Genomic DNA, 20,902 nt, shown 5'->3' on the forward strand with positions numbered 1-20,902 from the left:
TTAAACAAGTAATAACCAAGTTAAGAAATTAACATATATTGCAAATTGCAAAGCAAGAGATCCTAAATTAAGCGAGATACCAACCCAAGACTCATCTTTCTCAACATTTCCATAGTTCCGATGGGGAGTCATGTGGCTAGCTAATATAGTAATATTTCCCCTGCAAGATTATATTTTGTGATGGAGGCTTCACATTGTACCAACTCTAAACCCTAAACCATATAGAAGAGGATATTTAAAGATTAGTAGCATATAGTCACAATCACTACTTAACCAAGTTGTTTCGATTAAGTTAATCAAGTCGAATTGAGACTGATTTGGGCGACTTTTGCGTTTTATAGTAAATATGTGAACCACAATTGGTTAATATTGCATCAAATACTCATTAGGTTAATTTGTTAGAGAATTTAAAATATCATGAAAAAGGAAACGACGACATTGTTAGACATGTACTTACATATTCAGATCCAAAAAGCTTATCATCAAAATTAAGTGACAAAATTACAACCTCTAATAGAATAATTGTGTAGAAACTTCAGATAATATGTATATAAAAACTCGATAATCCAGAAACTTAAAACAACACACAACAACTAAGGGATTGCCTTCATTTCTCCACAATATATCATTACCAAAATGATTAATTAGATTTATTCTTAGAAGCTTTAAGACGCTGAGGATCTGTCTGATAAAAAACTATTTCTCCATCGTCACTGACATAGTTATCTTCATAGATGCTTGTAGCCAAGATCTTGAACAAGTGAAACGGAATTGGCCCTGATTTTTTTGGCTCGCGAAAGTACTTCCCTAGAACCGGCTTCGCTGCCTTCGTCTGCAAAAGAAGTAGGTATGCATGTAAATCAAATGTTACAGACCAAGTCTGCAAAGACAAAAAATCAATAATTTCAATTGATAGCTAAGGATCACTTACTGCTTCTTCCAGGTGATAATGTGGAATTTGAGGAAACAGATGATGTATAACATGGGTACCAATATCATGATGGATCTTGTTAAACATTCCGTAATCACGATCAACGGTTGTAAGCCCTCCTCGCAGGTAACTCCATTCCTGCACCAAAAATAAAACAACATCAATTTGCAGTACTAAATGGGTATAATATGTAAGAAAAAGGATTAATCATCTTAATAAACAATTGTTATGTACACAAGCGCAATGTAAAACACATCCATACAGAAAAGTTTTACCTTGCCGCGATACCAAGGGAGCTTTGTCTTGTAACCATGGTGATGCAAGTACGTGACAATATCCAACCACATCACAAAAATCTGTGAAAATATAGTGCATGATCAAATTATAGACCTAAACAAAACCCTAATTCTATATTAAGTTAGTATATTACTAACTAAACAAGAATTTTAAAATGAACTCACCCAATAAGGAACAAAATATAACTTAAGCATTTGAATAGGGCTTTGCACAATGGAGAAATACAACAGCAAAGCAGCTGCTAGAACAACCGAAGCAGTTGAAGTTAAAATATCAAATCGTTCATTCGGGGAGAATAGGTCACTGCTTGGATGGAAGTGAGATCCTTCTTTACCAGGAGATCTATAAAACTGCATTAGCGGACAAATAAAAGTAAAGTTAACAACTAATTATCAAACAGTGAAAACCTTAACAAAACTGTGTAACTAGACAGATTAATCCCTCAATTAAATTAACTCACCAGATAAACTGGATAAGCGAGGAACGGAAAAGGAATTGTGAATCTCAACGTTTTTGTGCCATTATCCAATTTTTTGTAGAGCGACTCAGTCATCTGAAATAGATAATAACCAAGTTAAGAAATTGAAATATTGAAGATCAATAGAAGTTGCAAAGCAAGAGCACTAAAATAAGTAAACACGTACTGGAACCCAAGACTCATCTTTCTCAACATTTCCATGGTTCTGATGGTGAGTTCTGTGGCTAATTCTCCTGCAATATTATATATTGTTGATAAAATACAGTAATTTAAGAAATCATATTTTTAAAACACATTGCAAACAACATTACTAACACATCCATCTTCTGTTAGGGACGTGGTCATAAACATAACTAATAAACATGGCGAAGCATTACTCTAAACATTTATAAACATTGTTGAAATTTGCTACATTCGTCTAAAAACATGTGAGCAAATCGTGATCATTGATGCACTTTCAGACTATTCAAAGTCAAGAACCACTCACATGCGCATAGACACAAACCCTAGCGAAATTCAACAATGTTCAATACAAGGTACAAGAATTTTAAAGAAATATATCGAAAACCCACCAGCCATGATAAGGTACAAGAATGGCAGAGTGCAAAATATGCCCCACAAAATTATTCAGCAAGCGAGAGTCTGAGAAGCTTCCATGGCCACAATCGTGTCCGATAACAAACACAGCCCAAAACATGGTTCCCTGAGCAACCCAGTAGATTGGCCAAGCATACCAACTGTCTAAGTATTTGGCTATGGCTGCCATTGCAAAAACGACCAAAACATCCCAAACAGCATAACTCAAAGACCTCCATGGATTCTTTACCCAGCAGTGTTTGGGGATTGCATCTCTGATCTCAGCAATCTTGAACGGTGGAGGGGCACTTGGGTCAAAATCAACTTGGTCTCCGGTCACATTGGCTACCATTTTTTCTGCAACCACCTAAGACTTACAAGTAAATAAAAAATAAAAACCTAAATTTAAAAGTTGATATTTAAAATATTTCCAAGTTTAAACTACAAGATATAAACACAATGAAGGAGGGCAACTTACAACAGAAACCTTTTGAACTCTTCGGACTCTAGAGATATTTCTGAATTAAGGAGTTGGCTATACTTATATGTGTTTAGGCTTATCTAGTTAAGGGAATGATAATCGAATCGAATTAATGGATTTATGAATAGTCCATTAACCATCCCAAGATCCAGAGTTGTATTCAATTGGAATTTAGAGGGATTTTAATTTTTTTAATGAATTTAGGGATATTCAGTTAGGATTTTAAGTGAGATTCTGAAATTCAATCTGTATTCAATCAGGATTTTAAGATAATTTATTAAAATCCTTAGAAATTTGGGTGTATTCAATTAGGATTTTAAAGAAGTTTATAACATTTCAAGTATATTCAATTAAAATTTGATTTTAAAGAATTTTAAAAAGTTGAGGAATTTGAGAGATTTTGTAGAGTATTTTAAACATTCACAAATCTCCCATCTCCCTATGAGATCTCGAGAGAATTGAATTAAAATTTACATCGAATCTCTACAAATCAATTAAACTCCATAAAAATCCATAGATTTATAAATCCATCAAAATTTCTCCAATTCCCAATTGAATACACCCCCAAGTGTCTCAAATTTTGGGTTTATCATAATTTGTGTTTCATAGTTACACATTCGTTAATTCAATTGCGCCCATTTATTATTTTTTTTATGCACCATTGAAAATGTACAAGTTAGAAAGAATAATAAATCCAGAGAGTCAGGAACTAAAAATTAAGATAAATGTTTAAGGGGCTCTTTCAAAAGTGGAATTCTTCATAGATTTTCTACTATCTCACAATTTAACGTCAATTTTCATGTCTAAAACATTGTGCCAAAAACATGAGGTGGCAGATATTTCATAAAGAATCTCACTTTTAAGATACCCCCTGAACAGTTCCAAAAAATTAAACATGATGAATTACAAGTGAGCACTGTATTAATAAAAGGGGCACATTCTATTAATGGTGTAAAAAAATTTGATAGAATATGTGACCCATTTTGCTTTTGAATATGTACCTCATTGCCGATTTCCCTCTTCGAATAATTTTATATTGGGCAATTCTCCCCTTAGAGAAATGTGTTAACAATTTTTGCACTAACATTTGCATTTGGATCTTTTCATCTTAACAAATGACACATGACATTTTTTTACACAAAACAACAAGAACTTTATCCTAACAGTAATGGGTGATCCATCTTCATCAATAAATTTTTTACTTTATTAGAAAATTGTTATTAGCACTCTAAAATTTTAATTATGAAACTTCGAATTTTATATAATCAGAAAACAAAATACATTTGTAAAGAGTAGAAAATGATATTTTTTTAGTACTTTTAAATAGTTAATAAAAAAATATTTGACCATATGATGTGAAGCAGCATAAATAAATTATGACTAAAAAACGTTAATCATAAAACATCTAATATATTAAAAAGAAGGTTTTTATTTTTTTTAATACATCAATATTTTTACACTAAGGGAAGAGAGAGTTCGACTAAGCCCCACAATGGGCAGCCTAATTTGGTATCGAATTCGCCATCCACGAGATTCGAACTTAAGAAGGTATTACATGTTCAAAAACACAAAGGGCTATGATTTATATTTCAAAATTTAGGAAAGAAAAAGCTGTGAAATAAGAAGAATATTCCTCAAACTAAAATTATCTTGTGTTCATATTCTCTTGCATACCCAAAAAAAAAAAAAAAAATAAATAAATAAAAAGATAAACTAACTTTACAATGATAAGGCATATCTAACTGTGGCTAAAGAGTGTGGATCACTATGTTTGAACTCTAAATATTATTATTTTTAATGTGTAGCCTTGCCCATATTTTTATCTCCAGCAGTATGGAGCTATACACTAATAACTTATTGTATTTAAAGAAAAAAAGAGATAAGAAAGAGAGAGAAATTACATGTGGTTCCGCAAAGTGCTTTGTTTGCTAATTGTAGTTAACTCCAGAGCTACAAGTAGCCAGATCTGCATGTTGATTAGGATATGACCCTTTGCTGACTAACATACAACTCACTTGCTGGAGATGGCCTTTAAAAATTTGAATCGACCATTCCTCATGGATAAGGAAAAGAAAAACAAGACGCACTTGGGTTCTGTAGTAAATTGGTAAGGATTTGTAACATTTGCCAAGTAAAGCCTTGTTTCTGTTGTCTACATACTGTGATGCGTGCATCCATCTTAAAACTAGGTGTGTGAGTTTTCTTGTACACAATTTATATAACCCACCAAATCTCCACAGCACCACTGCCTTTTTTTCCCTTTGTTCGTCTTTTTTCTTCTTTTGGCACAGAGAGCAGACAGACAGAAATCCAAGTTATTTTAAATTTGGTAATGGCTGGTTTTGTGGTTTTCCAATCTTGTTCGTTAGCTGAGGAGGAATACCCCACGAAATAATCAACTAACCAGACGCTTAGCACTTCCTAAATTACTGAAATGATGCTATTTTTGGTGATGTTTTAGTCTTCATCCGGGACACGTTCGTCATGTTGCAGCTGAAATGATGTTCAATTTTTGGGTGGCTAAAGTTTTAGATTTGTAATGATTCTTCTTGTTTTTGTTTGTAATTCGCGAGTTTACTCGGAATCCCCCCTTATAGAATGTTAACTGTGTTACTAGACCAAATAGTTAAAGGTGATTGTTCTTGTTTTGTGACACGTAATGATAATGGCAAAAACTCGAAATATAGGTTTGGGTTTAGTTATAATTGCAAAAGTTTAAAGCATAATACATGTCTGTTGTCGTGGATATTATATCGATAATACGTTGGTATGTTATTAGTTACATTGATATCTGCACATTATCTACGACATATCGACCGTCCACGTTTGTACATAGCGGATACCGGACTATTAACATTGAATGTCCAAGTTGACGAGAATTCTAACTTTTTCCACATGGGAAGGATGTGGGCTTTAATTTGCAGTTGCCTTGGGCTTGGCCAGTATATACTTTTAACCAATCTTGTGCTTCTTCGTTTCTTTTTCAAAGAAGTGAGCACAAATCTGAAGTTTTCACATGAAAAACTTTAGGAGGTTAATGAAGAAATGAAATGTGTTTTTTTTTTTTTTTGGCCATTTCATCTACCCTTCGGCCTCGTTTGTTGTCTAAGACTTGCTTGGATAGAATAACTCACGGAACGAGGCCTAAATCGTCATAAAACTAACAATCTAGAATAAATACTCCGAAACAAAATTAACCAAACCATTGTTTATTTGCTAGAAACTAAACCAATCACCAAATACAATTATCCTTCTCAAGGTTTGAGGCAGATAATGCAATACAGAAAACAATTCATATCTGCCATTTCAATTGAGCAAACCCCAAAAAATGAAAAATCAATTGGACTTGCCTTTGAGACTTTTGAAAAGCTTGGGGTCTGTCTGGTAGAATACTATGTCTCCAGTGTCACTAACATAGTGATCATTGCTCATGCTTGACAACAGGTTATCGATCAAGTGAACCGGAAACGGCCCAGATTTCTTCGGGTCCCGGTAGTACTTCCCCAGAACTGGTTTTGCTGCCTTTGTCTGCAATACAAGCATGTGAATGTAATGAGAATCAACAGGTAGGGCTAAAGGATTGCAACTGTAAATTGTGAAGGGATGATTAATTTGTTAAAGTGGGGAAAAACATGGTAAAGTAACATACTGCTTCTCTTAGGTGGTAGTGTGGGATTTGAGGAAAGAGATGATGGATAACATGAGTGCCAATGTCATGGTGGATGTTGTTGAACATTCCATAATCGCGATCTACAGTTGTGAGGCCTCCTCGTAGATAACTCCATTCCTACACAACCAAACCAGGAGAGGAAATTAAAGCTTCTTAAATAAAATCTCCAGTTTTTGGGTACTATGTTCTTCACTTGCAGCATGTAAATTAGCATCCAAGAATGATCAATGTTGTTAGGGTTAATGTATCAATTTTACCTTTCCGCGGTACCAAGGAAGTTTTTCGTCATAACCATGGTGATGCAAATATGTGACCATGTCCAACCACATTACGAAAATCTGCAAGTAAAAGTTTATGAGAACTAGGAAAAATAAACTCTCTGCAGGCAAGTGTATATTATCATGAAGAAAAACTGAACTAACCCAGTAAGGGACACCATAAAGCTTGAGAATTTCGACAGGGCCAACGACAAACGATAGATAGACAAGCAGGGAAACCATCATAGTCCAGCAAGTAGTTGATGCTATCACATCTCTTCTTTCATTTGGGGCAAACAAGTCACTGTACGGATTGAAATGAGAACCTTTCTTCCCTGGACTTCTAGTCCACTGAAAGCGAAAGCCAACCAAGTCAAAAAAGAAGCAAAATTTAGCCTTCACAGACCATCACAAAAACACAATTGAAGCTAAACAGTACACTACTCTCCCGTTTTCTCCTTCCGCACTCCGCCCCTTGTTTCTCGCCCTTGATTTTCCTTTGCTTAATTCAATCGAAGGGCTAGAAAACAGAGGAGTGCGAAAATCACTCGTCCGAAAATATATGAGCAATAAAAGATGGGGTTCTCACCAGATAGAAAGGGTATGCAAAAATGGGGTAAGGCACCCTGAATCTGAATTTTCGGGTACTTTCATCGAGACTCGAATAAAGCTTCTCAGTCAGCTATATCGACAAAGATAGCGAAAAACAGACAGCTTAATTAGTTACTTATCAAAGATTAAGGCAGCATCAGCAGATTCAGATTCCAGAACTAGTATTTCTGTTTGTGCAAAGTAAGAGCATTGTGATCAATTTACAAGTAGATGGAAGGGTTTGAATTAAGAGGAAGCACTTACAGGAACCCATGACTCATCATTCTCAACATGTCCATGGTTCTGATGGTGAGTTCGGTGGCTAATTCTCCTGAAGAAATCATATGAAAATGTGACTCAGATTTCAACCAAATAAGAATTCAAACATCAAAAGCATAAATGCAGGTAGTGATTTTCACGCTCTCGTTTTCTCGTTCTGTACTTCTCTTGTTTCCGTCGCTTGTTCTCCTTCGATTTATTGAACCCAAAGGCTAGAACAAACAGGATAAGTGCAGGGGAGACAAAGGGGAGCGCGAAAATCACTTCCCGGAAAACATCATTGGAAGCAGGTAATGAAGCAATGAAGTTTACGAGGAACCAACCATCCATTATAAGGTACAAGAATTGCAGAATGCAATATATGCCCCACAACTGTGTTCAGAATTCTACTGTCTGAAAAGCTTCCATGGCCACTGTTCAATCAAAAAACAAATCACATTAGAACCAAGCAGATGCAGAAAAATGTATAAAAAAAAAAAAATGCTGAAAAATGTGCATAAATGGAGAATGAAGTGAGTGAAAATTACCAATCATGTCCAAGAACAAAGAGAGCCCAGAACATGGTTCCCTGAGCAGCCCAGTACAAAGGCCAAAGATACCAACTATCCAAGTAAATGGCAGCAGCTGCCATTGCAGAAATGGCAAACAAATCCCTGAAAACATAGCTAAGAGACCTCCATGGATTCTTGACCCAGCAGTGTTTGGGAATGGCAGCTCGGATCTCAGCTATCTTGAATGGAGGAGGGGCACTTGGGTCGAAATCTGCTTCGTCATGGTGGTGGTTATGGATCCCATTGACGCCATTGATGGGCTTGCTCTGCTGCTTCTGGGGCTGAGTTTCCACCATTGTAGCAAAAGTTGAATCCTTTGGAGGAGGAGGAAACCACTGGTTCAAAATCTCTGTATCCACTGCGGAGCGGACAAGAGGGCTGCTACAAGCAGCGAGGTTAAGGTCAGAAAGTTAATATTTATAGGCCTAAGCACAGTGCAATGATGGGTGCACCCTCGAACGGTGCACCTAGAGAAACTTACTACAAGATTTCATTGCGATAACATCTCAGATCAATCATGTATTGTCGTATGTTTTAACTTTTCAAATGAGACTAGTGATTGGTTTAAGAAACTGGTACAACATCTCGTTGCACAAAAGAGAAACTTACTTATAACAAAAACCCTGAGCAACAATATTCTTAGTCCATCACGCACTATTTTGCATTTTGTACTTCATGCATGATAGTACATAATTGAGTTGAGATCCTGGCAAACGTCATTTCATTACCTGAAAGAGAAACTTACTTACAACATGGATTTTTCGAGCGACAATACTTCAAGTTTATCACGCAATGTCTTATTTTGTTACTTCTCACAATAGAATTGGCTTGAGATTACATATTTGGGTTGAAATACCATCACGAAAATGCAAAAATCTCTATGCTTGGATGAATATGGTGCACCCATTAATGGGTTGGATTAATACGGCTTCATCCTGAGTGCACCAAGCAAGAGTATACAGGGAGAGTATCTAAAATCAATCACACACTATTATACATTTCAATTTTCGCATATAACAGTGTGTGTTTGATCTAAAACGCCTCGTTGCATGAAACTACTTCACACGTAAGCAGACACATAAAAAAAATCTCTATGCTTGTTCATGGTGCACTCTTAGGCCATATCTAACCGATCCTGCCAGAGGGCCATATGGCCGAAAATAGCCTGAAATAACACGAAAATCGTCTCCAACCGAGGGCTAGGCCAAAGGGCTCGTGGGCCTCACCAGGGCAAAAAAGGAGAAAATGGCCAACCGGCTAGTCCAACCCAACCAACCCCGGGCCGATCCAGCAGTTTGAATCCAACGGCTACTTACTAACGCCAGCTAGCCGTTATATTTGAATTTTTTTTTTTACAAAATTTTTTAAAATAAATTTAAAATTTCTATTTTTTTTCCTTTAACTACTTAAGTCATTAAACAATATTAGCATTAAGTAACATTAAACAACATAAAACTTATACAACATAATAAAAAACATTTAACAACATGGAACTTAAACAACATTAAAAAAAATATTTAACAACATAAAACTTAAACGCCTACTCCATGCTTATTTTGGCCCAAAGATGTGCAACAAAATCCTGTTGCAGGTACTTGTTTGTGGCAAGAGAACGTATCATTCATTGACAATCCATAACATAAAACTATTGAGGTAATTTAATTTAAGTAACCATAGTAATTCAATTAAAATAGGGAATTGTTATTGGCACTCCAAATTCCTCATTCTACACTCCAAACTTTCTATATTTGGAAAGAAAAATACACTTGTAAGGAGTGTAGAATGAGATTTTTGGAGTGTCAATAACACTTCCTTTAAATTAATAAATTATGTTTAGCCCTGAGGCCCCTTTGGTTGGAGATGGTTTTTTTGTCATAAGACTTTGTTTGGCCTATGATCCTTTGGCCCCTCGGTTGGAGATGGTAAGAAATATGGTCTGACACTGTTTATTAAAATATTAAATTTTTTGAGAACTATAGGGCTCTTTGACCCTCTTTCGTTTGGAGATAGTCTTATATTTGTCACAATTTGTGGCCTTTTGGCCAAATATTATCTCCAAAAATTGGACATGAGGCAGCCTGCCATGTGCAATTCTCCACCAGAGCCTGAAGGCCAGCTGTGGGTTACTTGTCGATACTATCCCCATTGCCCACTACAGCTTTGGTTCCTAGCTGCGGCCAATGAATGGACCAACACCTTTCTGCCACGGGACTCAGGAACTCAGGGATTCAGTACCAATCAATTGCTACCATCAGATGATATTGTTCAACTTTTTCCTCTCTTGCTGATCCGCTTGCAATGATCCTTCAGATTTCCGTCCTTGTTGGCTCCGTTCTCTTCCTCCCAGTGCTCTGCTTCCGTGGCACCCTAGGGACCTTTTTGAAGTAATTTTTTTTTATAGACTACATGATGTGATGGTTGATGGTTAATTTTTTATTTTTAATGATTTAAAAAAGCAGTCTATTGATCAATCTCCACATCATGTGTTTTACAAAAAAAAAGAATTAAAATTTTAGTCTCTTTAGCATCACCTTTCAAGCTATCTCAAAAGGAGTTATTGTTGACACGGGAAATATTGTTTTATTTGGTTTTTTAAGGAATGAGAACCTTGCCCTCGAGAGACTAGCTATACCTCAAATTAACACACTTTTGTGATAGTCACTAACTAGTACTCTTGCTAAAATAATGTTACTAGTGTTGTAGGAAATGCTCGACTTGCTTTTGAGAAAGTCTGAGTGCCAATTTTGTTCAGAAAATACCAATCATTCACTACTTTAAATAATAATACCGACAACCATAAATTTTCTCAGAAGTGAGCAGTGAGTAATGGTGTGGGACGTAGTAGAGAATCAATTATAACAAGAAACAAATAAGGTGATAAAATTGCCACATTTGAGCAATAGGGTTGGATGAATCATGGCTGTGGTGGGAGAATGCAGAGAAAATTTGATTAGCTTCACTAACGTGGCTATGTGGCTTCGGCAACATATATAAAAGATGGATCGAGATTCTCTTCGAATTTTACACTCAAGAGTTCACGGATCCAATAATTTAGACTGTTCAAGAGACACGTATATTTGAGCATTAGAGAAAGAGATTGTGGGTGAGATGGATCAGTGAAATAAGTTAATGAGGACACAAGATTTAAATTGAACAATCTGACTTGTTCGGTCCACAGATATCAGAGTGTTGAATTCCGTAAAGGATGCCAATTCATAAAAGATAGAGCATCATGGTTTCGCGATGTAGTAAAAAAGAAGATGAAACTTTAGAGGATATTTAGATTGAACAATCTGAGTTGTTCGGTCCACGGACATCGAAGTGTGAATTTTGTAAAGGATATCAATTCATAGAAGATAGAGTATCATGGTTTCGCGATGTAGTAAAAAAGAAGATGAAAATTGAGAGGATATTTAGATTGAACAATCAGAGTTGTTCGGTCCACGAACATCAAAATGTGAATTCCGTAAAGGACGAACATCGAAATGTGAATTCCGTAAAGGATATCAATTCATAGAAGATAGAGCATCATGGTTTTGCAATTTAGTAAAAAAAAGAAGACTGAAAATTCAGAAGATATTTAGATGAGAATAAACTTTTTTATTGCATCTTTTAAAAAAAGAGAGGTATGGGAACTTGGATGGAAATGCCATCCTTCATCTTCAAGTCTGACTTTGGCAGCCTTTGGTTGTGCCGATTTGTCATACATTTTTACAGATTATGCTTGGCACAAAATGGTTGGACACCCCATGCAACGGAAAGTGCGTTCTTATTTTTGTATTTTTTTTATAAACCATAGAACAAGTAAATCATACATGTGAAGGACTTCTAAGAATCATTCGAAATTCAGTATGAGTTTCTCCTATGCCTACAAAGTGTTTATTATAATGCCTATTAAGCATATCGTGGTAACACTTGACATGTTACATCAAAAGCAAGCGACATATTTTTTCAATAGCACTCATCATATTATCTCGACATATATCGATATTTGTTGATATGTGTGTAACATAATTTAACTGATGATAATGGATAATTGAAAAAACTTTTCGGGCTTCCTGCTCTGTTTTTATTAAAAATACTTACTTTTAACACTGGACCTCTCAATATTTAAATCCTGGCTCACAATTGGTTATACCTATAAGCTAAGAATTCAATGGCGGAGAAAAATACTTAATAAGGTAGAACCAATGTCCCTACCCTCCCTCTGCCACTGGATAGGGGCAACCAAAGTTTTTAATCTTCTGGGAAGTCATGAAGTATGACAAATATTATTGTTAAGTCCTAAGCTTTAAAAAAAAATTGTTAAACGATCATACATGCAATATTGCTGCCGAATACAGATATTGTGGAGAAATAAGAGAAAAAAAGGGAATGGATGTAGTGGAATAAAAACATGAATGAATTTTATTTTATTTTTAATTTTTTAACTAATTGTTATATAGGCACATGATTGAGACTTTGAAAAATGGTATGCTACGTCTCATCGACCAAAAAAAAAAAAAAGAAAAAAATTAGAGATACCACATAATTTGTATTATATGTTATCATACTTTTTTAATAGAAATTAGTAGCTCGTTTGAAAGTGTATTTTAAATGGCTAAAATTATTTAAAGTACTTCCTACAAGAAGTACCAATTATGTACTTTTTGTAGGAAGCACTTCAAGTTTTTTTTTTTTTTTTTTTTTTTTAATACAGAATTTACTTGTATTTTTATTAAAGATTGATTCTAAAAGCATTTGCATTAAAAATGTTTTCAATCATTTTAAAAATATTTTTAAAATAATCCTAAAACCGTGTATATTGGTGAACCTTACCTTTATTAAGGAGATTATACATAGTGCAATTTCCAAGCCCAAAATTATAAACCAGATAAAAAGCCTTAGATATGCGACAAAAAAATCCTACAATCCCAAATGTAAGTATAGTATTCAAAGTGCATACTAAAAAATCCACTCCCTAGTACCATCTTTTTCCGTAGAATAATTTATTAAGAAGGCATATGCTAGTATCTCTTTCGCCCCTTTTTTTTTTTTTGCTAAGAAACAAATAAAGCACACAACTCCTACATCACCATGCATAAAATAAAATAAAAAACTCCTACATCACCAAGGCCCCATATGCCAAAACTTAATTTGACCAAAAAAATATACCGAAATTAAAAGCCAGAGATGAGGGAGGAGGGTATGATCCCAAATTTAGAGAGAAAAATAAGATATATTAATAGCATATATTTTGGTTTGTCACATCTGGTAAAGAAATATTAATTAACAGAGGTGTGCGATTATGTATACTTTTTAGCAAAATATCTAGGATGAAAGACAAATAATCAGTATACACATAGCATCAACATATGTAGATCATGCGTGTATATAATTTGTTTTTTACTTCAATTGTTTCAGGCATAGAGGCAGAGAGCCATATGAACGCCAGAATAGGCCAGGACTCATTTTGGAATTTCATCTGCTAGCTCGTACAATAAAAAAGTATATCGTTCATAAGTGGAGTAAAGTTTAAAGTTTCCAGCAAATTAGGGGTCCGAGACTTGTTTATGCCAACAATTTTTTTATTTTCTTACTATCTTCTAAGCCTTATAACTACCTTTTGATTTTTTAAAATCAATTCCTTTTTTTTTTTTTTTTTTTTGCCGTATGTTCATATAAATAAAGATCTATATAATCTAGAGGAAAATTCAATTATGTTAAAAAAAAAAATCTCGTAGTAATAGTTTTAAGCTACTCATGACTTTAAATTTTTGTTCGAATTTAATGTATTAATCCTTTTTTTATTAAAGCTCATGGGCAAGCTCTATTCATATGATATAATCCTCTCAATATTACATTTTATATAAAAAAATTTAAAGCTCTACCAGTCTTGTTTGATTAAAATTTTCCATGACAATAGAAAACAACTAAAAAAATTTTGTTGCTCTCTAGTTAATTATACTTGTAATTAATTTCTAGTTCCGTCATTGTTCATATGCTTTTCAATCGACAGAAAGAGTAGTGTTATCCACGCATTTATTTTTATTTCTCACGCACATTTGTCAATTTTCTAATAACGAATCAATGAATTTAAAAAAGTCAACGTCTATAAGTGTTCGAAATAGCACTATCCAAAAGGAACAACATATCTTTCCGACATTTGTTAATTTGCAGACATAAAAGAAAAGGTACCAGATCCCTTTCGGACCCAAAAGAACTCATCAAATATATCTAGGCTATTGAAATTTCATCTAATGACTACAAACAGGAAGGGTCCTCTAAAAGTTATAATAATTGTAGCCGCTTGATCAAATTTCAATGATCCGAATCATTTGATTTTTGAACTCAATTCCTTTAGGTATCCGGTTCCAAAAGAAAAGGCATTATGTCTGTTTTCTCCTTTTTGCCCAAAACATCAAGGGAAAAGTTGATTGCGACTGGATATAAAAAGTGAAACTGAGTTGCAATTTGTTTAATTTTTAAACAAAAAAAAAAATCAAACACAAAATCTACCAACATGCGTTGATGCTTCTGTGTACTTTTTCTCTTTTCCTTATCAATGATTCGGATCGTCTTAGTTTGAGAAAAAAAAAAAAAAAAAAGGCAAAAGAAGGTGAACACACCATTTTTAATTTTTTTTGTTTTGATAAAATTTTATATATAACATCGCGTCATTCATGAGCTATTTTTCTATTTTTGTTTTTGCCTGTTCTTTGTATTTTAATCACAAGAGACCATTTTTCTTATAAAAACGACTGTTAGAAAAGGAATCGTATGAATTTGGACAGCTGATAAAACAAGGAGAGATGTATGACAATATATTAAAGAGAGCTCTGCAGTCTGCACCCATTCCCAGAAAAATGTGTATAAATATATATATGTGTAAAGAATGGTTGAGACTGTGAGAGTGACAGTGACAAACGAATGGTACAGTATTTCACGTTGGGATTATTTATTTCATTTTGGTAAATGTGATTTCAGATTAATGTTCCCTCCGTTGTCAGATTACTGTGTGTGCGACAGAGAGTGAATATGTGTTCAGTCCTTAATTAAATAGAAATGCTAAGGGAATTGGATCCTCTTCCATCCGGATCCTCCTAACCCACTAACACAAATTGTTAGATTTTGATCTAATGACTATAATTTTTATAACTTTAGAGGAACTTCTCTGTTTGTAGCAGTTGAATCAAAATCTAACAGTGTTATTGTGTCAGGAGGATCCCGAGGATTTGCCTTAGAGAGGATCCAATTTTAATGCTAAGAAGATTTGTCAGAAATGAGTTTCTTTATGGAATTTCTGTTATCTCAGACAATTTTCAAAAGAGATATTAAATTTTGAATACAAAATTTAAATTTTGACAATTTAAATGGCACTTTGACATTTTTTAAGGTTTTATTCTCCAACGATATGTCAAATTAACTTATTATTTTATTATTTTATAAAATAAATTATTAAACTAATTAAAATTTAATAAATGACATTTAAAGTTTAATCAGTAATCTGTTTACCTTATTTGATTTAAAAGAAGAAAAAAGTAAGATAATTTTATCGGTCAACTCAATATTAGTTATAATAAATGATTAAACTAATTAAAAATTAATAAAATACATTCAATAATTAAGGAAAAAAACATTTAAAGCTGCTGTCAAATTTGATAGCAACCTCTTTTGTTGCCAATCCATGTCATCGTCATATAAGATTTGACACTTTGGTTGGAGAATATTAGTGTGGTTTTTTTTTTTTTTACTATTATAACTGATATGTATATTTTGGCATCTCCTTTGGAGATGCTCTCATAGTTTAATATTAATTTTTGTGTTAATATTATAAAATAATATATCGATTAAGGTGTCAGATAGTTCATGAAGAGTTTTACTTTTAAGAGAGTCTTCTTATGAAAATTTGTTCATCACCCTTAAGTAATGATGATCTCATCATCCTATTATCATTGTTAGATAAGTTTAAATATTGAAATTTGTATAAAACTATTATTTCTACTCTCATATTCCCTCCATCAACACACCACCCTTCACTTCTTTTTTTTTTTTTTTTTTTTTCAAATAGAGAAAAATTAGGCGAGATTAGTTATTCGGTAATGATCTCGTATGAGTTAGGCAGTTAACATGAGTTAGAGTTTAGGTTTAGAGACAGAGATAGGACAAAATGATTAATCAACATAACTTGCCAACACAATCACCAACAAACGTTTAATCAATTGACTGGCAACATCTTCAAACCTAATTGATTGTTGTGTTATAGCGTTAAAGGTTTAAAGGTTATCAGCCTACCAATGTAAGTTACAAATTAAACTAAATTAAAAGACAAAAAGCTATTCGGCCCAATTGATATGAGAGGCCAGCGTTTAACTTAGAGGGTGTAATATCCACACATCTTATTTTACTTCTCATACATCTTTTTAATTTTCGGCCGTCGGATCGGATGAATTGAAGAAGATCAACGGACAGAAATTATCAAGGGGTATATGAGAAGTAAAATGGGGTGTGTAGATAGCACACTCCTTAACTTAACTAAAAGCCGGCATTTTGAGAGACTAGTGTTTATATGAGGTATATAGTAACATATGCGAGCAAAATGTTGTTGAATCAGAAAAAAGAAGTTACACCTAGTTAAGGAGGAGACATAAAACTTACGTGATGCTTGCCGAGATGATGCAATTCCCTATAGGATGTGGAGAATAGAAATTTGGAAAGGGATTCTCTCCGGATCCCTTCCTCCTAAGCCACCACAAACAGGGGTCCACTTTAAAAGTTATAATAATTTTAGCCGTTTGATCACATTTCAATGGTCCGGATTTCCAAACTTAGTGGACTAAGAGGAAGGGATGCGGAGAGGATTCCCTTAGGAGATGCAAGTGGTAAAGATCCCAAAAGACTATAATTGAATGATTCTGACTGCATGGAATGCCCTTCCTTGTCAGCATATGCCAATTCCCAGTGCCCTCAATTTGACACTATATTTGCAATAGTTGCTGCAGCCAATTCTTTGGATATCTGTAAGAGCGGGAAGTACACTTAGTGTAATAATAGAATTTGTTGGAAAAAAAAAATTCAACTAATTGTATTATGATGTTTGGTGCATCAAGTCGTATTTTTATCAGATTGAAAATTTATCGTAGTTAGAGGCAAAAATATGAGCTACCTAGATCGAGCATGTTTACTTAACAGAATGAAAAAATGAAGAAATTAGTGAACATAGAAATATGAAAAGTATTGAAAGAAAATCATACTAGCTAGTCCCTAGTCCCTATTCCATGTAAATAAACATTGTATAGAACTATTATTTCTACTCTCACATGGCCCTCCATCAACACACCACCCTTCACCATTTATTTTTATTTTTATTAGGCTAGATTAGCTATTCGGCAATGGTCTCGTGCGATACACCTACTCATTCTTGCAAGGGAGAAGATCATCACACTCAAGAAACCCCCGCCCGTCCCTCCTCTACAAATTTATTGATAATAACAAAAGTAAACGAATAAATAAAAGTGAAAGACTACGCCAAAACCCATAAAAAACAAAACGATCAACAAAAACGATAAAAATGACAAAACGAAATGTCATGCAAAGGCTACAAAACTTTTCAACGAGGCACTGTTGCCTTGCCAAGCCTCTCAAGCTAAAGTTTCCTTATTACCTCATCTATTAGCATGTGAAGTGTTGAGGTGACAAGGAAAATTGGATTTGCTTTTAGAGATGCTCTAACAACATAATTACATATGTCTCCCACCCCACACACCTACTAAGCTAATGCTTAATAGTTTTTATTACTATATTACCCACAAATTAACCTAAATTAAGCCGGCCGACACCAAACACGATGAAATTACAAGTTGATTATGTCCCATTTACCACTAGGTTAATTATGCCACCTGCCTTATAATATTGAAACATCAAAGTTGAATTGTCCAACATTTTGTTCCACTTCTGAGTGCTAAGCCTACGACTGTTCCACCAACTGGAATTTATCACTTATTTCTTTGATGCTTCATTTCTCGCATCCCTTTCTAAGTTGCGTCCCCGATTTACTGGGACCTCCCACACACCCACTATTAATATCACGAGGTTACCAATTTCTCCCAATCCCCCTTCCCTGTCGTGGTCATCAGCCAGCCATCACATAGTTCCTCGCATTCATAATGGATGCGGCCCTACGTTCTCTGTATCTGGCGGGAATACTTTTGCTCGCTAATCTTAAGTGATGGTAATGCTTATTACCATATTTATCATCTTTAAATGAGTTTAAATTTCAAGATATGTGTAGTGAATGAACATAAATCTCAAAATTTAAACTTATACAATGATAATAAGTCGAGTGGTGAGTATTACCACTACACTGTAGTGGAGCAAACATGGGGTAATTGGTTATTCCTAACCCCAATAACTTTATAACCCCTATGTATATTTATATGTATGTTTGTATATGACTATACACAACTGTAGCAAAATGAAAAATGAGTCAAAACATTGAATTACAAACTACTGATTCTTTTGTGCAACCCCCTATATAGTTATTATAAATTTTCTTCTTTCTCTCATTTGTCGTTCTTCTCTTATTTCTTGTGCGCGACCTTACCTTATGGTGCGCAACAAGTGTTTGATAAAAAAAACCTCAGTTGATAATCATCAACAAAACTCATAAAAACTTGGTAAGTACTCACCAGAAGCTCGACAAAATGATTCAATAAAGCTTTTTTTGGCCAAAATTGTGACTCCATTATTATTAAATTTTGGGTTCATTGTTGCCACTACTTAAGGTAATGAACAAACATGCACTCGTATGTTCTAAAAAACGTTAGGCGATAGTTGGGCGGTGGGCTGGAGTCTAGCACTTAGCGGACTAAGCGGATTTAAGTAAATCTATTGTATTTCGTATAAATAAGTGTATGCTTATACTTAAAATATATATAATTTCATCATAAATTACAAAATAGAATGACATATATATTATGAAGTATTGAAACATAATGAAAACATAGAGAACAAGAATATAACGTGTGTTTATTTAAGTATGCAACAAGTCTCTTACAATTTACTAAAAAAATAAAATGCAAACTGAAAGTTATCTGTTTTCTGTCTAAGTGAGTCGTGACCAGGGCGGGTCTGAACGGGTTAGTTGGATGCCTAGGCAGACTAGGCGGATGCCTCAGTAGATCTCGGTGCTCTTTCTTAATTTTCAAACGCCTAGACATTAATTAGGACGGTAATCAACCATCTAGTACCTAGATAGGACTTAAATGACGTTAGGCAAGAATTTATAGAACAATGCTCCCAACTACCAGCTAATCCTTTGAACCTAATTAATTTAAGCAATGAACACCCCCAGTAGTACGGTTTTGAATTTTGATCCGGATTGTAGAAAAGTCGATAGAAATGTCAAAGCAGTTAGGTGCGAGTTAAGAGTTTGGCTTTAGAGACAGAGAAAAGACAACATGATTAAATCACAAAGCACACAGTGTCTTGTAATGAACATGTCTAAACTTTCCCACAAACTTGCCAACACAATCACCGACTGACGTTTAACCACTGTTCTGCAACATCGTCAAACTTTACCGATTCATCGTCTTCAACTTCTATTTAATCATAGATTTATAGCTTATCACCCTACCAATAGAAGTGACAAATTAAACTAAAATAAAAGAGGAATTTTTTTAGCTGATGATTTCATCACAGTAGTACATTCTTCTTAGACCAGAAAAATATACAGAAGCATACCATTGTATAATTCACGAGCAGCAGAAATTAAACCCAGGACGTGCCATATGATACACGAACCTGAAATTCATTTCTAACTACTAGATCACCCAATGATGGTTAGGAAAAACGCTATTTGACACCAGCGACATGAGAGGCTAGTGTTCAACTACAAGCTAGCATTTTAGAAGTATATGTGACAAATTAAACTACAATAGAATAGAAAATTTTATTTGACACAAGTGTGACTGCTGTTTGAGAGACTTGGAGTTACATAACGTAATTAAAAACATGAGATGGGCCAAAGTCCCATTTCCAACAACGTTGATATTATCACCCACTTATTAATTACGACCTGCATCGTCCGATATGTGTGAAATTTTATTACGAAAGATTTCAGTATTAGTTAGAATGAAATTAGAATATTTAAACTCTTATTTTCTCTATCATTATGCTGATGTGAGATATTTCAACAGTCTTCATGTAAATATTAATATTTTGGATGTTTAGTACGAAAGTTGTTAAATTCAAAGCATTAACTTACTCATACGCTTGTATTTATATTTTTAATATTAGAAGAAATTTCAAATTTAAAATTATTAAATCCTCGATGGTACAAATAAAATTTTATTAAATAAAAAAAAAAGTTACACCTCCTTAGAAACCAGAAAGGGAACTTAAAACCCTTCCCTTTATAATACAAAAAAAATAAAATTCTAAAATTAACCTGTAGAAAGAAGATATTTTAAAACTAGCCTAGAAAGAAGATATTTTGAAATTTAGAAAGACTTTAGAGAAAGATAATAATTTAAAATGTGGAAGTTTGTTTATGTATACTAGACTCATCTCATTGTCTTATTTTTTCACCCACGTTATAATCACATCCAGCTTAAAAAATTAAAAAACTAGTTTCTCACCCACTATTATTCCCAAAATAACCTTTAATATATACGTACATATGGAATTATAAAATTGTCTCTTAAAAAATATAACAAATAATACGTAAATGAAAATCACTAAGGTTTGCAAATTCAAATGGAAACTACAGAGGTATCCAAATTCAAAAGAATTCGACAACGACGAATTTAAAG

At 34.0% G+C, this 20,902-nt stretch overlaps 2 protein-coding genes across 2 annotated transcripts; both read right to left on the reverse strand.

Moving 5' to 3' along the window:
• Positions 1-425: 425 nt before the first annotated feature.
• On the reverse strand, positions 426-2,917 carry LOC137741576 (omega-3 fatty acid desaturase, endoplasmic reticulum-like). Its single transcript, XM_068481270.1, has 7 exons — positions 2,279-2,917; positions 1,873-1,939; positions 1,689-1,781; positions 1,393-1,578; positions 1,207-1,287; positions 932-1,069; positions 426-832 (listed from the first exon to the last, which is right to left on the reverse strand). The coding sequence occupies exons 1-7, from the start codon at positions 2,632-2,634 to the stop codon at positions 641-643; spliced, it is 1,113 nt and encodes a 370-aa protein (XP_068337371.1). The 5' UTR covers positions 2,635-2,917; the 3' UTR covers positions 426-640.
• A 3,039-nt stretch (positions 2,918-5,956) lies between these two features.
• On the reverse strand, positions 5,957-8,521 carry LOC137741577 (acyl-lipid omega-3 desaturase (cytochrome b5), endoplasmic reticulum-like). The gene is made up of 8 exons (XM_068481271.1): positions 8,088-8,521; positions 7,884-7,973; positions 7,546-7,612; positions 7,280-7,372; positions 6,856-7,041; positions 6,691-6,771; positions 6,413-6,550; positions 5,957-6,291 (listed from the first exon to the last, which is right to left on the reverse strand). The coding sequence occupies exons 1-8, from the start codon at positions 8,405-8,407 to the stop codon at positions 6,100-6,102; spliced, it is 1,167 nt and encodes a 388-aa protein (XP_068337372.1). The 5' UTR covers positions 8,408-8,521; the 3' UTR covers positions 5,957-6,099.
• Between the last annotated feature and the right edge of the window lie 12,381 nt (positions 8,522-20,902).

Source organism: Pyrus communis, chromosome 8 (genome assembly GCF_963583255.1).
Source record: "Pyrus communis chromosome 8, drPyrComm1.1, whole genome shotgun sequence".
NCBI lineage: Eukaryota > Viridiplantae > Streptophyta > Magnoliopsida > Rosales > Rosaceae > Pyrus > Pyrus communis.

Coding starts and splice junctions, on each gene's coding strand:
- LOC137741576 (XM_068481270.1), bottom strand. CDS start 2,634: ATGGTAGCCAATGTGACCGGAGACCAAGTTGATTTTGACCCAAGTGCC. Junction 1,288..1,392: donor TATATTTTGTTCCTTATTGG/GTGAGTTCATTT, acceptor ATATTTTCACAG/ATTTTTGTGATGTGGTTGGA. Junction 833..931: donor ATTATCACCTGGAAGAAGCA/GTAAGTGATCCT, acceptor CTTCTTTTGCAG/ACGAAGGCAGCGAAGCCGGT.
- LOC137741577 (XM_068481271.1), bottom strand. CDS start 8,407: ATGGTGGAAACTCAGCCCCAGAAGCAGCAGAGCAAGCCCATCAATGGC. Junction 7,613..7,883: donor CTTGTACCTTATAATGGATG/GTTGGTTCCTCG, acceptor TGATTTCTTCAG/GAGAATTAGCCACCGAACTC. Junction 7,042..7,279: donor TTGCATACCCTTTCTATCTG/GTGAGAACCCCA, acceptor TTTCGCTTTCAG/TGGACTAGAAGTCCAGGGAA.